We start from the raw sequence: 27,053 nt of genomic DNA on the forward strand, positions 1-27,053 counted from the left end.
TTACTCTCAGTTACATTCTGAAGCCAGTTACCCTGCAGTAACCTCTTATTTTTAAAATAATTGTTTTTGCTCATTCAGCATTTTTGAGTTTGGAGATAATCGGATACTGTTACGTAACCATTAGAGAACATCTTCTATTCATACATACATTATCATGCTGATATTTCCAGACCCAAGTAGTAGTGTAGGAGTAAATTTCTGATATACACTGGGACCCAAAAACCAGGCCCTACAACTTACTGAGCCATTAAGTTGCCCTGTGTCTCTTCTGCCTGTTTTCATGAATATTGTTCATCATTAAAGACTTTTACTCTATCCAGACCTCCTTAGTTTCTTCCTCATATTTACAGGAAGTACAAATACTGTATGTGTATGGAGTATTTCCAGATTGGATCCTAGGACAAAATCATGTTAGGTATTTCTCACAGAGCCAAAGTCTGTTTGGACACAGAAATTCATGTTCTTCTCCTTGTTCCAAAGAAATTACTACACTGGAGGAGTGTTCTGCCCGCTTGCTGCCTAGAATAAATATAGACTAACTCTGTACCAGATTTTAGATCCAGTTTAAAGTAACGCTCCTTTTTTCTCCAAGTGACAGCTTCACACTACATGGAGCAGCAGCTTAGTATAAAGAGAATCTTTGCAAATAATGGACAGTTGTTGCAATTTTTGATCACATACAAAAATGTGTTTATTGTGTTCTTTGTCCGTAGCCAATGTTACCATCTTCAGGCCTTCATCATTCTTCATCATTGTACAAACAAACTTTGGGCTTCAGCTTGAGATCCAGCTCGTACCCATCATGCAACTCTTTGTAAGCTTGGACCCATCCCACAAAGGGCAGACATGTGGTAAGTGGACTTATCTAACAAGTGTCTTTCCTACTGTGGAGAAGAGACTGCCTTAACTTGAAATTGTATTATGTGAGATGTTAGTATAAGTGTTAAGCAACATTGTTGGTTGGTTTATGTTGTTGGAAGAAGACCAAAAGAACATATGCCACTGAGTGCATGCAGACACAGAGGCTTGGACTCCTAGACAGAAGCACCACCCAGACTGCTTGTTTGGGTGGGAGACAGGTAGCAGGATCGGAGACAGTCAGAGAGTTAGACTGTGCTCAGGAAGGGAAGCACTGCTGAGCTTTTATAAGATTAAGATTTCTCTCTGGGAGTAAGAAGTAGAAGGGTCACTGAATGCTATTTTTACTTTTAGGTTATGTTTACTCTGATCAAATAAAAGTGTAGTGGTTTTTCAGATCCAGAAGTCAAAACATAGCCAATCTGTGGATTTTGAAGAGTTCTGCAGGGCCCCTGAAATAAAGATAGGAAAAGTAGCCAGGTTAGTCTGATATTCACAGGAAAGTGTCCTGAGAGAAAGCTTTCAGAGGTAAAAAGGTTGTACCAGCAACCCAGAGACATGGGTCTTGAAAAAGGTACATAATCAGGAAGGAGGAGGTTGTGACCCCACTCACTGAAATTACCTTTGATCTTGTATGAGAGATTCAAACTCCTTCTGCTTCCTGCTAAGGTCTTTGTGGAAACTTCAACAATATCCAGACAGATGACTTCAAAGCCACAAGCGGTGTAGTGGAAGGAACAGCAGCCGCCTTTGCCAATACCTGGAAAACCCAGGCTGATTGCCCTAATGTCAAAAACATCTTTGAGAACCCCTGTACCCTCAGCATAGAAAATGGTATGTTGTTTAAATAATATTTTTCTTCTACAATTAGAAGACCAAATACATCTGACAAAAATAGGTATCAGAAACAAATTCAGATTCTAAATTCCATGTTACATTTAGATGGTTTTAAAAATTAAATCATAGCAAAAGATTAGCTTGAAAAACAAGGCAAATATTTAACTGCAAGAAATATTAACAGGATGTTGTGACTCATTTTAACTAATCCAATCTTGCCCACCCACTTTCAGTCAGACGAGATTGAGGGTTTCTCTTCATAAATAATAATAATACTTAAGACTAATAGACTATTTTAGAGCCTCACAATAGCCCTGTGAGTTAAGAAGTGAAGTGTTAAGATTCCCATTTTGCATATGGGGAAACTGAGGCACAGAAGAGGTTATCATTCCATCCTGTAAGATGCTGAGTGCCATCTAGAAGGTGTGGTGTGCTCAGAACTTTGCATGTTTGGACTGTATGTAACTTGCCCAGTGCTGCACAGTGAGTCATGAATCATACTTGGAATTCATTGGTTCACAGCTCTCAATCTTCTGTTCTAACCAATAAAGAACTTAAGATTTTACAGTCCACAAGCCACTCTTTCTGCTGCTAATACGAATTGAGCCATTGGTAATCCACACTGAAAATCTCCTGTTTCAAAACACAAGTTCAAGTTTTTGCAGCTTAATCAAAGGCAGCCATTGTGATTTAGCTTCAGTCAGTTTATGACACGTTCACATTTCTGTACAAAGAGAGTGGGCAGCTTTTTGTGTTTGAAGAAATACAGAGCCAAATTCTACTCTTTGTTATGCTGCTGCAACTCCGCTGAACACAACGGGGTTACAGTGATGTAACTGGGAAGAGAATTTAACCCATAAAGTGAAACATGAATTCCTCGCATTTTCTGTTTTTCCAGAAAAATACGCTCAGCACTGGTGCAGATTGCTGACTGACACTCAAGGACCTTTTGCTGAATGCCACTCAACAGTGAATCCAGATGTTTACCACACGGTACTTTGCTAGTTATTTCTTTCGCCTTTATAATAGCACCAGTAAGAGTCTGATCCCTGATACCAAGTGCCAGGAGAAACACGTACTGAACAGGAGGACCTGGTTTAGACACCCAATTTGCTTCTGACAAGTTCATCAGGCTACAATAATGTTTAACTGTAATTTGATTTCATGTAATCTACTCCTTCTCTAAGTAGGCATTTTTCTTTACACTATCAGGAAGATAAGTTTACTTGTTTCACTTTGTATGTGACACTGCATTGATTGCAAATATCTGATATAAAGAATAAAACTATTTTTTCCTTAAATAAAAGGAGGAACATAAAAATACAGCTGCAGGCATCTATTGTACTTCCTTGTAAAGGATTGCATCTTTTTTGCAGGTACTCAGGGTAATTTCCCTTGCAGGGAAGTAATCCAAATTTGTGTGTCTGAAACACTCTTAGATAACTATGACTGCAAAGAAAGAAATGCTTAGATTTTTATACAGATATAAATATACAGACATTAATGGGCCAAATTCTGCTGTCAATTACATTGATGAACATCCAGAATAAACCCATTGACATACTTCAGATCTATACTGGGGAAAATCAGAGCACCATTTGGTCCATTAGGTTGCAAAGTGAGTACATCAAGGTAGAATTTGGCCCTATAATCCATTATAAGACTAAACAGAGCCAGTGATTTTGGCATGTGAATGCAAAAACTTAAAGGGAAATTTCTTTGGATGGGCAGTTCAGTGATTACTAATGAGTCTTATCTGTATTCCTAGAACTGTCTGTTTGACACCTGTAACTGTGAAAAGAGTGAGGATTGTATGTGTGCTGCCCTCTCTACCTATGTCAGAGCCTGTGCCGCCAAAGGAGTCCTGTTGAGCGGATGGAGGACCAATGTCTGCAGTAAGTTTTAAAACCATTCACTGGTTAAAAATGGTCAGCCAGTAGGACCTTTATACCAGTTTCCAAGAAATCCAGGGCTCTCCCAGTCAAATCTTAAACAAAAGTTTGATGGTGTTCTAGCACCCCTTATAGAATCTAAGGGGTATGAGTAATGGGGGATGTAATGAAAGATAAGTAGGAAGTTACCTAAAGAAGATGCTTCATGAGAATCATGCCTAAGCTGAATGAAAGTCCCAAGGAAATATCAGGGAGCATAAGGCTTTTACTGTGGTTTAATATAATTAGGATGCTTCCAGTTTTATTACTTTAATATACTGATGGTGGAAGGAGGAAGGAGGTTTAGGGTTAGGGTTTAAAAATAAACTGTACAAATCAATATGGGTTAAATTCTCCTCTTGTTTAAACTGAAGGAACCTCATTGACAGCAATGGGGTTCTCTAGTGTACCCATCTGAGATAGTAATTTGTGCGGTAAATTTTGTAGTACAAGTCCAAAAGCCATGTAAATTACATTAAAATTGACCTCACTTCAGAATTTCATCCATTCCATTTTAATCTGTGGACATACAGGATCTGTTTTATCATATATAATATATCCAAAATCTAGCATTTATAGCCATCATTAAATAAGCTATGAATGTAATTTACTTTTTTTTACTCTCTCAAGCCATAACTTCATGCCCCAAATCCCTGACGTACAGCTATGTTGTCAATTCCTGCCAACCCACTTGCCGATCTTTGAGTGAGCCCGATGTCACATGCAACATCAAGTTCACTCCAGTTGATGGCTGCACCTGTGCAAATGGAACTTACATGGATGAAAATGGCAAATGCGTGCCCGCTACTAGCTGTCCTTGTTATTACAAAGGATCTGTGCTACCTTCTGGAGAGGTTGTTCACGACAATGGGGTCATATGGTAAGAGGTTCTTTAACAAAACACGGGCTGGACACTGGCAATCATGGAATCATATATATTTTATGGAGTCTAATCAAGTCAAATGAGTTTCTCTCCCAGTTTAAGAATTTTCAGTGTGAAAATCACAATTACTCATGAATTTTTAGGATTGTCTTTGTTTAGAAGTCTTTCTTTAATCCAGTCAACTAACTCAATTAGCCATATTTTCTCCCTGAATTTAAAAGGTTAAAAAAGTCTACCAGTACAGTCTACCCTGTACTTAAAATGAAGAATGCTGGTGAAACGAATAATATTATGGAAGAAACTTTTTAAGTAATAATCTATGTAGACAAACTGACTGGGTGGCATTGTCTTAGCATAAGGCACAAGCTTGTTTTCTGGACAGCTATAGCAGAAATGATATGCAAACAATGTACACCGTTCTGCTGAAAAGACACTTTCTATCTCTGGCCACAAGGTGGCATTTCAGTATCCCAGATTCCATAGGAAAGACTGGATGTATGGCAAGATAGAAGCAGCTCTCCATGTAACTAACTATGATTTGAAGCAAACATAATTTCTTTCTCTTTCTCACAGCTCTTGCATACATGGAAAGCTGGACTGCGTTAGAGTGAAACCACAACCAGGTATAACCCCTTTAAAGCTTTATTTTAATTCCCTCCCACACTTCTGAGTGAACTCTGTTTTATTACAACGATGAAGATAGCAAACACCTGAAACCCAGCAGGGAAATTAACCCATCAGAAACCATTTGCACAGCAGTTTTGTAGTATCAAGGATATAATTCTTGAAATGCAAAGTTCCATTCTTTGTATTGTGGAATAGTGGAAACAAAATATGACAAGAACTAAAGGATCTAATTCACAGCAAGATAAGATCTGGTCGCAGTTTTACATATAAAAAAGAAAATTGCCCTAGGGAGTACATAAGAACCACTGAATTTCCTAAAAATAAAAAATTATTGGAAGCTTGATAAATATAGGGTGAGGGGTGTCCTTTATGAATTGTTCTCCAAAAGGCAAATTTCCATGAGACTTCTTAAAAATGAAAGTCAGCAAAAGGAAGCAAAAAATAAATAAAAATAATACAGCTGTTAATATAGTTACACGAATCAGTTTCTTTTTTCAACAAAGAAATGATGGTTGGATGTATTTCTTAACAACTGAAAGGTGGTTCAAAGCACTTATCAGAGATTTCAGTGTGTATTAGGTAAAACCCAATAGTATAATGTACCACAGACTCCATTCTCCATACAGCAGAAGAAAAAACATTAAGATCCAAATATTGCTCCTGTGCCACTGGCAATTTTTGTAATGACATTCACAGCCAGGGCTCTGGCCTTACTTCTGGTTCAGATGTTTAATCCTACAGCTATCATCAGGTGCTTATCCAAGACGTGGCACCCAATCCTGCAGTCGCTACTCAAACAAAAATCTCCCACTGGTGTCAGTGGGAGTTTTAACTGAATCAAGACTGCAGGATTTGGCTACAGTTACCATATCTGTGCTTGCAGAGGGGGTAATTAAACATGCAGATGACCAGTTCTGTAACTAACTGGCCATTTGTGCATGCCGTTACATTGCACATGAAAGCTATGCATATGCTATTCCAAAATCCAAAGTAATGTGTGAATTAGTTGCAATTTTTTTTCTAACTATAATTCCAAGTTTACAACCAAAAGCAATGAGCTCCTATATCTGAGGTCATTTATAATTCTAAACAAAGCCTTATGCCAGCTACATGGCTAAATGATTTCAGCAGAGAGCTAAAACGCGTGACAGAGCAAATCAAGGTTATTTACCAGTAACTGGAGCGTTCCAACTAGATTGTGTTCCTTGGTTTAACTCTAAAATCAGGGCTCTTTGGAGGCATATTCATAACAAATAATTACTGTAGCAATAACTGATAACTCTGTGTCTTATGTCTTATGACTTTTGTCTCCTACAGTCTGTGCAGCTCCCATGGTCTACTTTGACTGCAGCAATGTCACTGCAGGCACAATTGGATCCGAGTGCCAGAAGAGCTGTCAGACGCTTGACATGGGCTGCGTAAGTGCCAATTCCTTATGCCCACTTGAAAACATTTTCACATCCTGACCAAAATTAAATCTCTCACACTCTGTGCTGTTGTAGTTGAATGTTTCTTTCCCACTGACATGATTTATCAAGTGATGTTTTCTCTGTGGTTCTTACAGTACAGCACACAGTGTGTCTCTGGCTGCGTGTGCCCTAATGATCTCGTGTCTGATGGCAAAGGTGGCTGTGTAGCTGTGGGGGACTGTCCATGTGTTCACAATGAGGCCTCTTACAATCCAGGAGAAACAATCAAAGTCAACTGTAACACATGGTAGGTATATGTTGAATAATTATGGTTTTCACAGTCCTAAAGGGGGATGGGTACATGTCCTTGCCGCTTAAACTTGAGAAGAATCTCATTTTGCTGTAGCAGAATTAAGACTTATAGCACACACTTGAATGGGGCTCATATTCCATGCAACAGAAGGTGATGATAGATATACACATAGCCTGTGCTCTAGAATGTGGTTGGCAATGGGATCCTTCACTGCAAGAGGGTTAGTAGTTAGTTCAGAATTGGTATCTAATGTTGAAATCTAATATTCAGCATAAAAAAAAACCAGGCTCTCCTCATTCTTTTCAAAGCCAAACAAGAATAGTTAGGAAATGATGAGGACAATGGTGGACTTTATATGCCCTCATCTCCATTAGAGACGCACGGGAAAACTTTATGCCTGCTCAGTCCACATGCAGTCCCTCAGAGGTGCATACATCTCAAAAAATTCTAAGGGGTTTTGAAATCCAAAAGGTTTTTAAATCATATCACCCACTTAATCAGAAAATAAATTTATCTTTGGGAATTAATGGGGTCTATGTCCTGTTGGCCCAGAGCTACTATACATTACCGTTTAACATTAGTAAGCACTATTTCCCAGGATCATCGGTTTAATGTATTTTGGGGATAAACAAATTTGGAATCAAATTTACATCTGGCTATATAAGGAGAAATGAATATGTTAAAGTATTTTTGTTACAATTGACCTTTTTTCTCCCGCCTAGCACTTGTAAAAACAGAATGTGGCAATGCACCAATGAATCTTGCCTGGCAACCTGCTCAGTTTATGGAGATGGTCATTACATTACTTTTGATGGCAAACGCTTCAGCTTTAGTGGAGATTGCGAATACACACTGGCCCAGGTACTGAGCTTCTTTCCTAGGATTATTACACCACTAAAAGTATCTTGTGTTCCTACATGTGGTGACCTTGCATCACTAACTTTAACTATCACTCCTGTTCTCAGGATTACTGTGGTAAAAACAGTACCAGCCTTGGAACCTTCCGAGTTATCACTGAGAACATCCCCTGTGGAACCACTGGGACCACCTGCTCAAAGGCCATTAAAGTCTTCCTACGGGTGAGTAGCTTCTTTGATAAACTGTGGGAAAGAACATGTGTATCTGGTCTCTGACATGAGTAAGATGCACAATAGACTGTCCAAGGTAGATCTCACTGTAAAAATATCCAATCAGACAGCATAACCTTTCCTAGACATCCAAACTTGCTGCCAGCAATTGCGCTATATTTTAGGAAAAAATGCTATAGAATAATTCAGACAGTTACGGATATGTTAAATCTGTTGGCTTTTCTTCCTATTTCAGAACTATGAACTGGTACTCAGTGATGGAAAGTTTGAAGTGTTAGAGAAGGTCCGTGGAGGGGAAGTGCCATACAAGGTCCGTTACATGGGCATCTACATGGTGATTGACACTGACACTGGGCTGATTCTCATGTGGGATAAGAAAACCAGCATATTCATCAAGCTCAGCCCAGATTTTAAGGTGAGTTTTAGAAGCTGTATGACTGGGATCAACTCCTATGGATACACTTTAGTGTTACCTCTTGAAGGAGAAAATGGAAGTGCAGTGAAACATAAGTAAGACTTTGACTGCAAGACCGAATGAACTCCTATTGCATATTTTCAACCTTTCAGTGGTGTCTCAAAATAGATCCTTTAGCGTGACAGACCGTAGTGGGGTGATAGGCTGCTTCTGAGTACATCATTCATGTACACAAATTACATAATGATTTCATAACTAACTAGTAGCAGAACACTCATTAAAGGTCATTACTAATAAGGTAGGTTCACAATTAAATAAAACTAGTTACGATTTAAAAAAAAAAGAATTAAGAACAAAATTATGTGTCTACTTTACTTCTTTCTTCAGACAGGATTCAGTACAATAAAAAAAGGGGAAGTTTTTCGTAAAGGTATCTGCGGGGAAAAGTGTGAGGCTGTCACTGAAGAGCCAAAGTCTACATTAAATCTGAAAAGTCAGAGTTTCAGTTAATCACAGACACTGGCAAACACATTTTATTAGCACTCATCAGTTTGTTTGTTTCTCTATGCAGGGTCAGGTCTGTGGCTTGTGTGGGAACTATGATGGCAACGGCATTAATGACTTTACCACCAGAAGTCAGTCTGTGGTAGGAGATGTGCTGGAGTTTGGAAACAGCTGGAAGGTTTCTCCGACTTGCCCAGATGCCAAGAGCAACAAGGATCCTTGCACTGCAAACCCTTACAGGAACTCCTGGGCCCAGAAGCAGTGCAGCATAATCAACAGCAAAGTATTTGCTGCCTGTCACTCTCAGGTATAGCAAATCCTTATGTGGAATCCTTCTAAGCAGGGATTATAATATATACAGAATACCTTAGTGATGCACATTGCGTTGCCATTCCCTGCAGTAAACATAAGGATGCCCTACCTGTTTTTTAATGTATATGTACATTTGATTGTGGAAGAAGCATCATGGGCTTGATCCGGTTCCACACTGAAGTCAATGGAAAGATTTGACTTCATTGGGAGCTGGATCAGGTCCTTTCAGACCAAACTGGACCCATAGCTAATTCCAAGAGAACTATGCAGAAATTTCACTGAGATTCATTTTCTCTTTTTGCCAAGTAAGCTGGTACATCAAAGAAGTATGTGACACTTGCACAGACATCATTAGATCACCCTTTTTATATGGGACAATCACAGGATGTGTTATTCTGTCCAGCAGGATTAGCTTCTGATAATACCTTTAATTGATAACAGGATGATTGTTGTGATAGGATGTACTAATCTAATTATATTATTTTTTTCAATTAATTTGTAATGTCCCACAGCTGTTAGGGTAGTCACTTCTCTTACGATTACTAATGCGAGGCGTGTCCTAAACTTGATGTCTTCACTTGACTTTATAAAAAAAAAATATTCTTGTAATTTCCCCCCCAACTTAGACTCTTTTTTCCAAAAATCATAGTTTATTCTGCATGTAGTTCCATTGCTACAGGGAATGATGTTACAAGAGGACAAGAAAAGAAAGGCATCCATTTACAAACATTTGACTGAAATTTTAGGAGGAGAGGGAATTGCTATCGCAAAGCAAGATGACACGTGCAAGGAACAAAAATTAAATGTCATGTATTCTAACAGGTTGAACCAAATGAATATTATGAAGCATGCGTGACTGATGCTTGTGCCTGTGACACTGGGGGAGATTGTGAATGTTTCTGTACAGCGGTAGCTTCATATGCTCAAGCATGTAATGAGGCTGGCATTTGTGTTGCATGGAGAACACCATCTATCTGTCGTGAGTATTATAACATAACTTCATGGAGGGAGAGGGAGAAAAAGAAATAAAGAATGAGAAGGAAAAAAAACATAGGAAGAAATGAAGAGGAGTAAAGTACTGTTCCTGAGATGCACTACAATCTGGAAAATAGTAAAATAGCCCAAAGCAAACAGCAAATTATCAATAAAACTATCTACAAAACTTCCTTTTCCAATCTCTCTCCAATTGTAGATATGATTGAAATAAAACTGTGCCCTAGTGATTGTATTAGTTGTTAAATTACTGTATTATCTAGTTACAGATTGTGATATACCACTGCCATCCTAGTAAGTTTTATATATATATATATACACACACACACAGAGCTGTTATCTGTCACAGTGTAAGTAAATAGCAATGCATAGTAGCAGCTGAAAAATTTATGTTCCAGTTAATTGAGTTTTATGCTTTCTGTCAGTGTCTTGTAGAGGCTTTGAAACATCACTGTACTCAATACAACTGTAGAAGTAAGATAATCATATTGAATTAGAAACAGGATAACTACTGTTCACTACTTGCAGAATTATGCTAGCATTATGGGATTTGTACACAGCATATGGATAGCTAAGAAGCACTTTGGAAACATTTTGTTACATGTATATTTTCACCCATTTTGCCCTCTTCCAGCTCTGTTCTGTGATTACTACAACCCGCAGGGGGAATGTGAGTGGCACTACAAGCCTTGTGGGTCCCCTTGTATGAAGACCTGCAGGAACCCAAGTGGAAAATGCCTTCATGAGTTACAAGGCTTGGAAGGTAAAATACATTAACTATATCTCACTCTACTTATAAAACCTAATTACTGATGGTGAACTAAAATTCCTACTTCTCAATATATTTAATATTTTTATTAGAAAGTACAAGCCAGGTTAGTGATTATGGAGTTTTCTGAATTGTGTGTAATTCTCTAAAGGGGTCATGATCTTCTTTGGGATTAAAATCCAAATTATTGCATTTGAACTCTGAGAGAAATTTATGCTATGGCAGCAATATCATCATGTCACTAAGGGTGACATTCCACCCCTCAACAAGAAATCAATGCAGACTTTAGATAGTTGTCTAGAGACACCCGCAGTGTAAGAGATCCAGTGTCAATATAACTCTCTTTGTTACTGCAGGCTGCTATCCAAAGTGTCCAGAGGACAAGCCCTATTTCGATGAAGATGATATGGAGTGTGTTGATCACTGTGGCTGTTATGATGCCAAGGGAAAATATTACAAGCCAGGAACACCCATTCGTTCAGAAGAGAACTGTCAATCATGGTAAGCTTAGCTGTATGAGGATTTTAGGAGGATCCGAACATAATGTACTGGCCATTAAACTCCATGGTTTGCTAACAGGAATTGGTCTTGTATCTACTGTGCATAAATTACTATTGAATACATAAACACTTTTATTTCTGGGACTGGGAAGGGAAAGGATCATGATCTGAAATTCTTTCCTTTTGAGTGATTTGCTTGAAGCATATTTCTCTGTTTTATTGCGCATTGTGTATTATCCTAAAAACGACAACCTTCTTTGTACTTCATTTAGGAAACAAATTGACAAGGTATTACTGAAATCATTATCTAAAATTGCTCTATAGCTTAATTCTGTTCATTTGTTTTTGCTATTGTCTTGGCATGTATCTGTCCAGGAGAGTTCTTCAGTATTTTTATATGTTTTATTTTTTGTAACTGATTTCTTCCTTACACAGATATTTACTTAGGGACATATTCTGATATGCTTCTCATGCTGAATAGCAATTTACTCCACAAAGTCAATAGGACTACTTGCAGAGTACAGTGTTAGTCAGTGTGAACAAAGGTACCAGAATCTAGCCCTTAATTAGTAAGTGAGAAATCCCTATCTTTGTGCACAGCCTGAGTAAACAGACTGTATTCTCACAGGGGCATACCATCAAGGTCTGAGGAGAGGGAATCCTCCTCACTAGGCTGCAGAGCAGCTAAATTGATTCTCTGGCAGCTATTTCAACCTAAGAGCAACAGTAACTCCTCCACCACCATCCTTGCTGCACTTCCCCTCCACTGCAGGGAAGTGGTCAGTGGAGCCCTTCCTGCTGCCTCCAAAACCTTCTTCTGTGGCATCATGGAAGGGATGCAGTGCAGAGTATTGTTAATAGGCACAGATGGTGTTACAAATCCTGTCTGCAGATTGAAAGAAGCCTGCCCACCCTGCCTTTCTGCAGCAGAACTGCACCGGTGTGAGAGCTCAGGGCCCTCCTATCACAGGATGGATGAGAACATGACTTGGAGAAAGATTAGGTCTTTTTGAGCTTACCCACACAACTTTTCTCCATCAACTTCATTTTGTTCCTTGGGATATAAATGCAACAGAAACAGTTAAAACAGTAAAATGTATGTGGTTATCCTTTATGCATCTTCAGTCCCATATTTTTTTTCTCTTTTCCCCCCACAGTGAATGCACAATGAATGGCATTAAGTGTGAATATGATGAAGATGGTATGTTGACACAGCAGCTTTTATCTGAACATGAACTTTTTGGAACAATCTATTCCATATTACAGGAAATCTAATGATGATATTCTCTTTTGATTTACAGACTGCTACTGCACATATGATGGAAAGCAATATGAGTATGAGGATGTCATCTACAACACTACAGATGGCATTGGCGGGTGTATCATTGCAACTTGTGGTCACAATGGAACAATTGATAGAAAAGTCTATGCATGTTCTACACCCTTAACCACAACACCGTTTGTATTTTCCTCAACACCTATATCCACCACAACAGGTATATTTTGAATGAATACATGAGCTCACTGTACTCTTACTTGCTGTTGAGTGAAATTTACCTACCAAACCATGCCTATAACTCTAATGAATGGATCAGAAACTCAAAAACTAATAAGACCTATTTTTATTTGCATTTTGTGTATTTTATATAGTTTTGATTAGAGCTAGAAAACAAATTGAAACATGAAAATATAGAAAATAAAACCATTGTGCATGGTTTTGATATTATCTTTGCTCAAATTCAGACAGATTCATTAGAAAACAATCCCATGGGTATTTTATAAACTGTTATGGCAACTGATTCTATACCACTCTTGTTAAACTGCTATATAGAAAATTTCCACAGATAGTAATCGGCACAGTCATAGAATCATTCCCTATTATTCATTTATTAAATTGCAGAATGACTAATTTCTCCTAAAATCCCTGTCAGTATCACAGTATTTTGAAAATGTGGTTAGTAAATGGATTGCTCAGACCGAGATACTATGCTTTTCACCTCTAGATCTCTGGTTCAATCTGTCCCAGATTGGTAATGGCTGAAAGTCATGACCATCTGATGGTTGTTTGGTAGCACACGTGAGATTAGTTAGTCATTTTATTATAGTTCTTCGTGCAACATCACAGAAACTGTCACCATAGTTGACATTAACTGGCAACTTTTCAGAAGTTTCAGAGAGGCCTGCATTGAATCAGCAAGGAGCATGAATTACTCTCTCCACCCAAGAGATGGTCCTTTACAAACAGACTTGAAGCACATTAGGGCAGCATAAGGAAACTCATACCCCTGATTCAACCCTGCAGTAATTGTTCTATGGACAAATAGAGAGGAGTGCAGGCAATGTGACATGTTCATGAGCAGTAAATTTATATAACAAATAAATTATGTGCATACGTGGCCTACTCCAAAGCCCACTGAATTCAATTATGTCTTTCCATAGCTTCAGTGGGCTTTGGATCGGGACTTTAATGTTCATGAGAAAGTGCAAACATGCTGCGCAACATGGAAAATGTTATGCAAAGATGTTTTTTCCCAAGTGTGCAAATTATGCATGTGTAAGTCAGGCAACTATTTTTGACATTTTGGTCATTACTCTTTTTCCTAGCACATCACAAGAAATAATGGACATGCCCTTGGAAGTGATAAATCCAGGCATACCAACAAATTCATATGTTGTGGTTATTTTCACTATTTGAATGGATATTCATTATAATTTAACTAGCCTAATAAATGGATATATTTTTGAGCTGAGTACACTAGCTCATGCCCTTTGGCCAGTGCCTAGACAAGCCCATCTTCCTACAGATAGCTGACATCACACTCAGTCTATTTGGTATAATAGAAAGGAGAATATTTGCTGGAACTTCTTAGTATTCTTCATTTAAAATTGAAGGTTGAGTACTAAATTTTCATTCTTTTTGGTTTTTAACGACAGTGACACCGACTACACCAGTCTGCGTTCGTGAAGTATGTCAGTGGTCACAATGGTATGATGTGAGCCATCCAGGGCCTGGGATCAACGATGGAGATTTTGACACTTTTGATAACTTAAGAGACAAAGGTTATAAAGTTTGCAAAGCTCCAAAGGCTGTTGAATGCAGAGCTGAAAAATTCCCAAACTCACCATTAAATGAACTAGAGCAAAAGGTAGAATGTAGTACAACAACGGGACTAATATGTTATAATAAGGATCAGCAACAAATGATCTGTCACAACTTCCAGATAAAAATCTTATGCTGTAGCTTTGTACCATGTGATAATACAACTCCTGCTACCACAACGCCCGAGGAGACTACAACACCCATCACAAAAACAACCACTCCAGAAACTACTGTAACCAGTGTATCTTCAACAACCACAGCACTACCTACCAGCACAGAGCCTAGAACAACCACTCTTTCCACAAGTACCATGACCTCCAAAACTCCTTCCACAACTCCAGTCACAGAAACAGCGAGCGTGTCCACTTCAACTCTCAGAACCACAGCTCCAGCAACAACAATCCCTGAAACAACTGCTAGCCCTTCAACCGGAACTGTACATACTACAGGAGAAATCACCTCCATAACACCTTGTAAACCAAAATGCAAATGGTCTGAATGGCATGATGTCCATTTTCCCAGTCTGGACAATAAAGGAGATTCTGAAACGTATGATGATATTAGAGCAGCAGGAAAAGCGATCTGCAGCAAACCTGAAAATGTAGAATGTCGAGCTGAGAAATTCCCAGAAAAATCAATTGATAACATTGGCCAAACTGTCCAGTGCAATGTATCCTTTGGGCTTGTCTGCAGGAATGAAGATCAGGAAGGGGAAGGAGTACTCCAAATGTGCTATAACTATCAAATAAAAGTATTCTGCTGTGATGATTTTAGTCATTGCCCATCCACAACTACAGAAACTACAACACCTGCAGGCACAACTATTGTTTCAACGGAAACTTCCACCCAGACTCCTACAGCTAGAGAAACTCCGACTCCAACAGTAAGAACTACACCTTCAACCACCACAACCACAGAAACCACAACCGAAGAAGTTACAACAGCGACTCCTTTAACAACCACCCCTGCAGAAACTACAACAACCATAACTATACCTTTCACTACCACCACCACAGAAACTACGACGACTCTAGGCACAGCCATCGTTCCAACAGAAACGTCCACACTGACTTCTACAACTACAGAAACTACATCAACAGTAGGAACTACACCTTCATCCACCACCGGCATGGAAACTACAACGATCACAACGACACCTTTCGCTACCACAACCGCACAAACTACAACAGCCTCAGGCACTACAACCATGACAACCCCTCACGCTGCTACTACAATACCAACCACTACGCCGATAACCTCAACACCAATTCCAAGCACTTTCACAGCTACAGCTCCTTCACCAACCACTACTCAAACCACCACCACAGAATTTACCACAATAGTCAGTACAACCACTACACCACCAACCACTGAAACTACCACAGCTGCAACGACTACACCTATTTCAACAACAAAACCTACATCATCAATAACAGTAACTACTCCAGCAATAACCACAGTCTCAGAAACTACAACAGCTGTGACAACTGTTCCTATAACAACTCCTGGTTGTTTTAAAGAACTATGTGAATGGTCACAATGGTATGATGTAAGTTACCCAGGGTCTGCTATCAATGATGGAGATTTCGATACATTTAAGAATATAAGAGCTAAAGGATACAAAGTATGCAAAGCTCCAAAGGCTGTGGAATGCAGAGCAGAAAGATTCCCTAACACACCATTAAATGAGCTGGAGCAAAATGTAATATGCAGCAAAACAGAAGGGCTGATATGTTATAACAAGGATCAACTTCCACCAATCTGCTATAATTACCAGATCAAAATTCAGTGTTGCCAAAATGTAAATGTACCATGCCCAGCCACTACAACGACAGTAACAACCATCCCAACGACTACCCGAATAGTAACAACCACCCCAGCCACTACCCCAATTGTAACAACCACCCCAGCCACTACTCCAAGAGTAACAACCACCCCAGCCACTACTCCAAGAGTAACAACCACCACAACAATACTAACAACCACCCCAACCATTACCCCAATAGGAACAACCACCCCAGCCACTACTCCAAGAGTAACAACCACCCCAGCTACTACCCGAATAGAAACAACCACCCCAGCAACTACTCCAATAGTAAAAACCACCCCAGCCACAACAAAGACAGTAACAACAAGGACGACAGCAATGACACACCACATTATTACCCATATAAAAACAACACAACCACCTCAAACAGGACCTATACATCAAGAAACGACTAAAGCAATGCACAGTACAACTAAAGAAACCACACTGGTGAGTAAAACAACACCAGAAAGAACTCCAGTCACAACAACATCAACAATCTCCACAACACTGCCAACTACCACAATTGTAGAAACCACCACTAGTGAAACAACACAAAGCACAACGACAATTGGTACCACCTCTCTACCTACCACAGAAATCCCCACAACATCGCCAAGACCCACAACTCCACAAACATCTACTTCCTCAACTACAACATGTCAGCCAACGTGCACATGGTCCAAATGGTTTGATGTCGATTTTCCCTCTTCTGGACCTAAAGAAGGAGACATTGAAACCTATAACAACATAAGGGCAGCAGGAGAGATAATCTGCAGAAAGCCTGAAAATATTGAGTGTAGGGCAGAACATTACCCGGACATAAGCATCAACCAGATCGGTCAAGTTGTGCAGTGCGATGTCAATTTCGGGCTGGTGTGCAAAAATGAGGATCAAATTGGGAAATTTAAAATGTGTTTCAATTACGAGGTACGAGTTTTGTGCTGTGAAGAAAACCCTAACTGCCCAACCACAACCAGAAGTATCGCGACCACAACTACACGTATGCCACCAACTACACTCAAAGAAACCACCATTGAAGTCACAACTTCACCTAAACCACCAGTCACAGAAACACCAGGAACTACCACTTCTGAAACAACTCCAATCACTACACCTAAAAGTACAACCAGAAGCACAACGGGCACCACCACTCTGCCTCCCAAAGAAACCACCACAACATCAGCAATCTCCACAACACTGCCAACTACCACAATTGTAGAAACCACCACTAGTGAAACAACCCAAAGTACAACGACAACTGGTACCACCACTCTACCTACCACAGAAATCCCCACAACATCGCCAAGACCCACAACTCCACAAACATCTACTTCCTCAACTACAACGTGTCAGCCAACGTGCACATGGTCCAAATGGTTTGATGTCGATTTTCCCTCTTCTGGACCTAAAGAAGGAGACATTGAAACCTACAACAACATAAGGGCAGCAGGAGAGAGAATCTGCAGAAAGCCTGAAAATATTGAGTGTAGGGCAGAAAATTACCCGGACATAAGCATCAACCAGATCGGTCAAGTTGTGCAGTGCGATGTCAATTTCGGGCTGGTGTGCAAAAATGAGGATCAAATTGGGAAATTTAAAATGTGTTTCAATTACGAGGTACGAGTTTTGTGCTGTGAAGAAAACCCTAACTGCCCAACCACAACCAGAAGTATCGTGACCACAACTACACATATGCCACCAACTACACTCAAAGAAACCACCATTGAAGTCACAACTTCGCCTAAACCACCAGTCACAGAAACACCAGGAACTACCGCTTCTGAAACAACTCCAATCACTACACCTAAAAGTACAACCAGAAGCACAATGGGCACCACCACTCTGCCTCCCAAAGAAACCACCACAACATCAACAATCTCCACAACACTGCCAACTACCACAATTGTAGAAACCACCACTAGTGAAACAACCCAAAGTACAATGACAACTGGTACCACCACTCTACCTACCACAGAAATCCCCACAACATCGCCAAGACCCACAACTCCACAAACATCTACTTCCTCAACTACAACATGTCAGCCAACGTGCACATGGTCCAAATGGTTTGATGTCGATTTTCCCTCTTCTGGACCTAAAGAAGGAGACATTGAAACCTACAACAACATAAGGGCAGCAGGAGAGAGAATCTGCAGAAAGCCTGAAAATATTGAGTGTAGGGCAGAAAATTACCCGGACATAAGCATCAACCAGATCGGTCAAGTTGTGCAGTGCGATGTCAATTTCGGGCTGGTGTGCAAAAATGAGGATCAAATTGGGAAATTTAAAATGTGTTTCAATTACGAGGTACGTGTTTTCTGCTGTGAAGAAAACCCTAACTGCCCAACCACAACCAGAAGTATCGCGACCACAACTACACATATGCCACCAACTACACTCAAAGAAACCACCACTGAAGTCACAACTTCGCCTAAACCACCAGTCACAGAAACACCAGGAACTACCGCTTCTGAAACAACTCCAATCACTACACCTAAAAGTACAACCAGAAGCACAACGGGCACCACCACTCTGCCTCCCAAAGAAACCACCACAACATCAGCAATCTCCACAACACTGCCAACTACCACAATTGTAGAAACCACCACTAGTGAAACAACCCAAAGTACAACGACAACTGGTACCACCACTCTACCTACCACAGAAATCCCCACAACATCGCCAAGACCCACAACTCCACAAACATCTACTTCCTCAACTACAACGTGTCAGCCAACGTGCACATGGTCCAAATGGTTTGATGTCGATTTTCCCTCTTCTGGACCTAAAGAAGGAGACATTGAAACCTACAACAACATATGGGCAGCAGGAGAGAGAATCTGCAGAAAGCCTGAAAATATTGAGTGTAGGGCAGAACATTACCCAGACATAAGCATCAACCAGATCGGTCAAGTTGTGCAGTGCGATGTCAATTTCGGGCTGGTGTGCAAAAATGAGGATCAAATTGGGAAATTTAAAATGTGTTTCAATTACGAGGTACGAGTTTTGTGCTGTGAAGAAAACCCTAACTGCCCAACCACAACCAGAAGTATCGCGACCACAACTACACGTACGCCACCAACTACACTCAAAGAAACCACCATTGAAGTCACAACTTCGCCTAAACCACCAGTCACAGAAACACCAGGAACTACCACTTCTGAAACAACTCCAATCACTACACCTAAAAGTACAACCAGAAGCACAACGGGCACCACCACTCTGCCTCCCAAAGAAACCACCACAACATCAGCAATCTCCACAACACTGCCAACTACCACAATTGTAGAAACCACCACTAGTGAAACAACCCAAAGTACAACGACAACTGGTACCACCACTCTACCTACCACAGAAATCCCCACAACATCGCCAAGACCCACAACTCCACAAACATCTACTTCCTCAACTACAACGTGTCAGCCAACGTGCACATGGTCCAAATGGTTTGATGTCGATTTTCCCTCTTCTGGACCTAAAGAAGGAGACATTGAAACCTACAACAACATAAGGGCAGCAGGAGAGAGAATCTGCAGAAAGCCTGAAAATATTGAGTGTAGGGCAGAAAATTACCCGGACATAAGCATCAACCAGATCGGTCAAGTTGTGCAGTGCGATGTCAATTTCGGGCTAGTGTGCAAAAATGAGGATCAAATTGGGAAATTTAAAATGTGTTTCAATTACGAGGTACGAGTTTTGTGCTGTGAAGAAAACCCTAACTGCCCAACCACAACCAGAAGTATCGCGGCCACAACTACACGTATGCCACCAACTACACTCAAAGAAACCACCATTGAAGTCACAACTTCGCCTAAACCACCAGTCACAGAAACACCAGGAACTACCACTTCTGAAACAACTCCAATCACTACACCTAAAAGTACAACCAGAAGCACAACGGGCACCACCACTCTGCCTCCCAAAGAAACCACCACAACATCAGCAATCTCCACAACACTGCCAACTACCACAATTGTAGAAACCACCACTAGTGAAACAACCCAAAGTACAACGACAACTGGTACCACCACTCTACCTACCACAGAAATCCCCACAACATCGCCAAGACCCACAACTCCACAAACATCTACTTCCTCAACTACAACATGTCAGCCAACGTGCACATGGTCCAAATGGTTTGATGTCGATTTTCCCTCTTCTGGACCTAAAGAAGGAGACATTGAAACCTACAACAACATAAGGGCAGCAGGAGAGAGAATCTGCAGAAAGCCTGAAAATATTGAGTGTAGGGCAGAAAATTACCCGGACATAAGCATCAACCAGATCGGTCAAGTTGTGCAGTGCGATGTCAATTTCGGGCTGGTGTGCAAAAATGAGGATCAAATTGGGAAATTTAAAATGTGTTTCAATTACGAGGTACGTGTTTTCTGCTGTGAAGAAAACCCTAACTGCCCAACCACAACCAGAAGTATCGCGACCACAACTACACATATGCCACCAACTACACTCAAAGAAACCACCACTGAAGTCACAACTTCGCCTAAACCACCAGTCACAGAAACACCAGGAACTACCGCTTCTGAAACAACTCCAATCACTACACCTAAAAGTACAACCAGAAGCACAACGGGCACCACCACTCTGCCTCCCAAAGAAACCACCACAACATCAGCAATCTCCACAACACTGCCAACTACCACAATTGTAGAAACCACCACTAGTGAAACAACCCAAAGTACAACGACAACTGGTACCACCACTCTACCTACCACAGAAATCCCCACAACATCGCCAAGACCCACAACTCCACAAACATCTACTTCCTCAACTACAACGTGTCAGCCAACGTGCACATGGTCCAAATGGTTTGATGTCGATTTTCCCTCTTCTGGACCTAAAGAAGGAGACATTGAAACCTACAACAACATAAGGGCAGCAGGAGAGAGAATCTGCAGAAAGCCTGAAAATATTGAGTGTAGGGCAGAAAATTACCCGGACATAAGCATCAACCAGATCGGTCAAGTTGTGCAGTGCGATGTCAATTTCGGGCTGGTGTGCAAAAATGAGGATCAAATTGGGAAATTTAAAATGTGTTTCAATTACGAGGTACGAGTTTTGTGCTGTGAAGAAAACCCTAACTGCCCAACCACAACCAGAAGTATCGCGGCCACAACTACACGTATGCCACCAACTACACTCAAAGAAACCACCATTGAAGTCACAACTTCGCCTAAACCACCAGTCACAGAAACACCAGGAACTACCACTTCTGAAACAACTCCAATCACTACACCTAAAAGTACAACCAGAAGCACAACGGGCACCACCACTCTGCCTCCCAAAGAAACCACCACAACATCAGCAATCTCCACAACACTGCCAACTACCACAATTGTAGAAACCACCACTAGTGAAACAACCCAAAGTACAACGACAACTGGTACCACCACTCTACCTACCACAGAAATCCCCACAACATCGCCAAGACCCACAACTCCACAAACATCTACTTCCTCAACTACAACATGTCAGCCAACGTGCACATGGTCCAAATGGTTTGATGTCGATTTTCCCTCTTCTGGACCTAAAGAAGGAGACATTGAAACCTACAACAACATAAGGGCAGCAGGAGAGAGAATCTGCAGAAAGCCTGAAAATATTGAGTGTAGGGCAGAAAATTACCCGGACATAAGCATCAACCAGATCGGTCAAGTTGTGCAGTGCGATGTCAATTTCGGGCTGGTGTGCAAAAATGAGGATCAAATTGGGAAATTTAAAATGTGTTTCAATTACGAGGTACGAGTTTTGTGCTGTGAAGAAAACCCTAACTGCCCAACCACAACCAGAAGTATCGCGACCACAACTACACGTACGCCACCAACTACACTCAAAGAAACCACCATTGAAGTCACAACTTCGCCTAAACCACCAGTCACAGAAACACCAGGAACTACCACTTCTGAAACAACTCCAATCACTACACCTAAAAGTACAACCAGAAGCACAACGGGCACCACCACTCTGCCTCCCAAAGAAACCACCACAACATCAGCAATCTCCACAACACTGCCAACTACCACAATTGTAGAAACCACCACTAGTGAAACAACCCAAAGTACAACGACAACTGGTACCACCACTCTACCTACCACAGAAATCCCCACAACATCGCCAAGACCCACAACTCCACAAACATCTACTTCCTCAACTACAACGTGTCAGCCAACGTGCACATGGTCCAAATGGTTTGATGTCGATTTTCCCTCTTCTGGACCTAAAGAAGGAGACATTGAAACCTACAACAACATATGGGCAGCAGGAGAGAGAATCTGCAGAAAGCCTGAAAATATTGAGTGTAGGGCAGAACATTACCCAGACATAAGCATCAACCAGATCGGTCAAGTTGTGCAGTGCGATGTCAATTTCGGGCTAGTGTGCAAAAATGAGGATCAAATTGGGAAATTTAAAATGTGTTTCAATTACGAGGTACGAGTTTTGTGCTGTGAAGAAAACCCTAACTGCCCAACCACAACCAGAAGTATCACGACCACAACTACACGTACGCCACCAACTACACTCAAAGAAACCACCATTGAAGTCACAACTTCGCCTAAACCACCAGTCACAGAAACACCAGGAACTACCACTTCTGAAACAACTCCAATCACTACACCTAAAAGTACAACCAGAAGCACAACGGGCACCACCACTCTGCCTCCCAAAGAAACCACCACAACATCAGCAATCTCCACAACACTGCCAACTACCACAATTGTAGAAACCACCACTAGTGAAACAACCCAAAGTACAACGACAACTGGTACCACCACTCTACCTACCACAGAAATCCCCACAACATCGCCAAGACCCACAACTCCACAAACATCTACTTCCTCAACTACAACGTGTCAGCCAACGTGCACATGGTCCAAATGGTTTGATGTCGATTTTCCCTCTTCTGGACCTAAAGAAGGAGACATTGAAACCTACAACAACATAAGGGCAGCAGGAGAGAGAATCTGCAGAAAGCCTGAAAATATTGAGTGTAGGGCAGAAAATTACCCGGACATAAGCATCAACCAGATCGGTCAAGTTGTGCAGTGCGATGTCAATTTCGGGCTGGTGTGCAAAAATGAGGATCAAATTGGGAAATTTAAAATGTGTTTCAATTACGAGGTACGAGTTTTGTGCTGTGAAGAAAATGTAAATTGTCCTGTTACAACCTCAGTTTTGTCAACAACGCCCACACGAGTAACCACTCCAACTGTCTCAAGTACACAAACAGGAACAACAGAAGTAACCATGACAACTACTCACTGTTTTTGCCAAATTGAGGATGCTGTTTTTGCACCTGGTAAGTCTTTTACAATCCATGAGAATATATTTAAAATAGATTTTTACATCATTTTTGAGTGGGTATTTTAATTAAAGTACAGATTAGAATTTTCTAATTATATTAAAATTTTACATAGTCACATTTAACTAATGCAGTTTTTTCAATCATTATTTTATATTTTGTCTTTGTATATTGTATTGTGTGTATTCTAATGGTTGTTTTTTTATAGGTGAAATTATTTACAACAGAACAGACAAGGATGGATGTAATTTTTATGCCATTTGTAGTAAAACATGTTCAGTGGAGCGATTTAAGGGACCATGTAACTCAACAACTCCAGCAACAACAAGTACACCGACAACTTCAACATCTATACCAACTACGACTCCCAGTACAACAGTTAGTTCAACCACTAAAATTGAGTGTCCTGATGCTAAACCTCCCAGAAAGGTATTGATCTCTTATGATCTTGTTCAGGCTTGAAATTACTTTTAGTAATAATGGGGCTCGCAGGACAGAACATTATAAATTATTTGAAACTGAAAGACCACGTATGTTTTTAAAACAATTCTTGTGGTAGATAATGTGCCCCCGTTTGTGCAAAATTGGTATAAACTCTTGTAGGACAGTCTGGGTATTACATGTTAATTTGTGCAACCTGGTATCTGCAAATTGCAAAGAGAATTAATCTTCCAAAATATTTTATTGTAACTGAAGTGGATAGCTCTTTATTCTCTCCATTCTGTAATGGCCAGTCTTGCCTCTTCTGTACACTGGAGTAGGGGATGGGGATGCCTCTTACTCCTGGGGTATATTAGCTCTACACTGGACTGATAATTCTTCAGTATACTCAAGATAGTGTGGAAAACTGTTTCTGGGCCTACTTTACACTGTAACCCACAGAGAAGCTTAGGGTGTGCTAATAGGGTGACCAGGTGTCCAGTTTTCAACCGGCACACTCAGTCAAAAAGAGATCCTGGCAGCTTTGGGCAGCATCACCGACCAGGCCATTAAAAGTCTGGTCTGCGGTGCTGCGGAGCTAAGGCAGGCTAGTCCCTAGCTGTCCTGGCTCTGCGCTGCACCCTGGAGATGGCCAGCAGGTCCAGCTCCTGGGCAGGCGGGGGCATAGTGTTCCACTCACTGCCTCCACCCTGAGCACTAGCTCCACACTCCCATTGGCCGGAAACTGTGGCCAATGGCAGCTGCAGGCGAGAACAGCATGCAGAAATGCCTGCCGCGCCTCCGCCTAGGAGCCGGACCTGCTGGCTACTTCTGAGGCGCAGCAGAGAGTCAGGATAGGCAGGAAGCCTGTCCTTGCCCCCCACCCCACCCCACGCTGTGCCACTGACCGGGACTGCCGGAGGTAAGCCCACGCGGCAGCTCCAAACCCCTGCCCCCCCCGAACCCCCCACAAACCCGGAGCCCCCACCTGCACCCCAAACCCCTCATCCCCAGCCCCACCCCAGAGCCCACACCCCCAGACCGAGCCCTCATCCTCTCCCACATCACAACCCCTTGCCTCAACCCACAGCCCCCTTCGGCACCCTAAACCCCTCATCCCCAGCTCTAGCCCAGACCCTGCACCTACAGACGGAGCCCTCACCCCTGTGCCTTGACCAACATCCCTTTGCATAACCCAAGCTCTCACTCTTTCTCATGAAGATCTTTGGGCGGTAGTATCATACATGTTGCAAGGGCAAGGGGGCAATATGATTTCTCTGGGTTAAAACACACCTTCCAAATTACCCCTGCAGCCTTAGTATAGGTGGGAATTTAGGGGGATGTCACTGCTCCCCGCTCTGATCATCATTAGGGAGAGATTTCTCATGCTGACATGGGTTGCTCCTCTCCTGACTGACAACTCAATTTCTGAGGTATAAAGCAGTGGAGCTCTCCAGGCTTTGTTGCTCAATTAAGTTCACACTGGCTGAGTCTCAACAGAATCTTTTTCTCACATATGAAAAATAATGGAAGTTCTGTGCATGCACCAGTACACTGGTGTCATCTACAAGGATTCTGTCAGGAAATGAGTAGGGTCACGAACTCCCCTCCCCTTGCCACAGTCCAGATTTAGGGCACATAGAGAAGCTACAGAGCTTCCCCTGCCCTCTTCGGAATTCCTGAGGTACTGCGTGTCCAAGAAACCTAATTATGCTTTGGAACACCAGATGGAACATTACCACAGAGCGCCATACTGCCAGAGTTTAGTCTTAAAGGTTTTTTGTTTTGTTTTTTTGCCATAGACACAAAAGTTATAGGAATATTATCATAAGACAGAGCAGAACAAATGCCTGTAGACACGGCTGCCTAACTCTTTCCATTATAACTGTCTGTTTTCAGTTTTTTATAATTTTCAACATATTCCTTGATTAGCTGCTTTGGGTTGAATTGTTTTAGAAAGTTTGAGCAAAAACAATTCCACTACTGCTCATCATTTTGTAGTGTACAATGTACTGCACGATAACGGTCACCAAAATTTCCAAAACGTGGATGTCAAACATTAGAGAGAAGAAATATATCATAAGAAACATAACCCCCCAAACACTGCAAGCATCATAACATTTTGGAACTAAAAATCTGTATAAAGCTCAAACCTAATTGTAAGCTCTTGTGACACCAATTCCGTTTTTTTTTTAAACAGACAGGTGAAACATGGAAGATATCCAACTGTACCACTGCAACTTGCGAGGGAAATAACAAAGTTGTTATACAGCAAATAAAATGCCCACCTGTAAAGAAAATTACCTGTGCCAATGGATACCCACCAGTAAAGGTCTTCAGTGAGGATGGCTGCTGTTACCATTATGAATGTGAATGTAAGTGACAACTAAATTAAGGAAGAACATCACTGAAAATATACAACACACTTAAATGGAATATATGGGGATTTGTTTTTCATGGTTCCAGGGCTATCTAGAAGGTTGTGTTACTGGCTTAACTTTCTAAATTCTTTCTTGTAGACTTACTTTAGTCTTAGCATCTACATTTTTCCTCTTTACCAGGTGTCTGTAGTGGCTGGGGTGACCCTCACTACATTACATTCGATGGAACCTATTACACATTCCTTGACAACTGCACATATACCCTTGTGAAGCAGATTACCCCTAAATATGACAACTTCCGTGTTGACATTGACAATTACTTCTGTGATGCAGAAGATGGACTTTCCTGTCCTCAGTCCATTATTGTTTACTACAAGTCCATGGTGGTAGTGCTGACGCGTGAACTCTATAATGGAGTGATGGCTAATAAGGTAAAATATAATTCTTTAAAGTTTTTTGCAGTGTTCCTATTAAATTTCCTATTTCAGCAAAACAGAAATAAGGTGTACAGGCATTTGTCTGAACCTCATGTGAAATATTGAGTGCATTTGTGTTCATTATAGCACAGAAATGCTTAGGCAGAGG

The 27,053-nt window shown here is 41.1% G+C and overlaps 1 protein-coding gene across 1 annotated transcript in view; it reads left to right on the top strand.

The window, feature by feature from the left end:
* MUC5AC (mucin 5AC, oligomeric mucus/gel-forming) overlaps positions 1–27,053 on the top strand; it is a 56,671-nt gene that overhangs the window by 14,045 nt on the left and 15,573 nt on the right. Inside the window, exons 14-34 of the mRNA XM_074956662.1 lie at positions 714–851; positions 1,528–1,692; positions 2,594–2,688; positions 3,464–3,590; positions 4,257–4,506; positions 5,083–5,132; positions 6,454–6,554; positions 6,701–6,852; positions 7,581–7,719; positions 7,824–7,937; positions 8,182–8,361; positions 8,933–9,172; positions 10,000–10,156; positions 10,805–10,933; positions 11,296–11,440; positions 12,597–12,640; positions 12,741–12,935; positions 14,374–23,664; positions 23,876–24,096; positions 26,288–26,462; positions 26,649–26,899. Coding sequence (XP_074812763.1) covers positions 714–851; positions 1,528–1,692; positions 2,594–2,688; positions 3,464–3,590; positions 4,257–4,506; positions 5,083–5,132; positions 6,454–6,554; positions 6,701–6,852; positions 7,581–7,719; positions 7,824–7,937; positions 8,182–8,361; positions 8,933–9,172; positions 10,000–10,156; positions 10,805–10,933; positions 11,296–11,440; positions 12,597–12,640; positions 12,741–12,935; positions 14,374–23,664; positions 23,876–24,096; positions 26,288–26,462; positions 26,649–26,899 — 12,359 coding nt within the window. The remainder of the gene's footprint in view (positions 1–713; positions 852–1,527; positions 1,693–2,593; positions 2,689–3,463; positions 3,591–4,256; positions 4,507–5,082; positions 5,133–6,453; positions 6,555–6,700; positions 6,853–7,580; positions 7,720–7,823; positions 7,938–8,181; positions 8,362–8,932; positions 9,173–9,999; positions 10,157–10,804; positions 10,934–11,295; positions 11,441–12,596; positions 12,641–12,740; positions 12,936–14,373; positions 23,665–23,875; positions 24,097–26,287; positions 26,463–26,648; positions 26,900–27,053) is intronic.

This window comes from Natator depressus, chromosome 6 (assembly GCF_965152275.1).
Source record: "Natator depressus isolate rNatDep1 chromosome 6, rNatDep2.hap1, whole genome shotgun sequence".
In the NCBI taxonomy this organism is placed as follows: Eukaryota; Metazoa; Chordata; order Testudines; family Cheloniidae; genus Natator; species Natator depressus.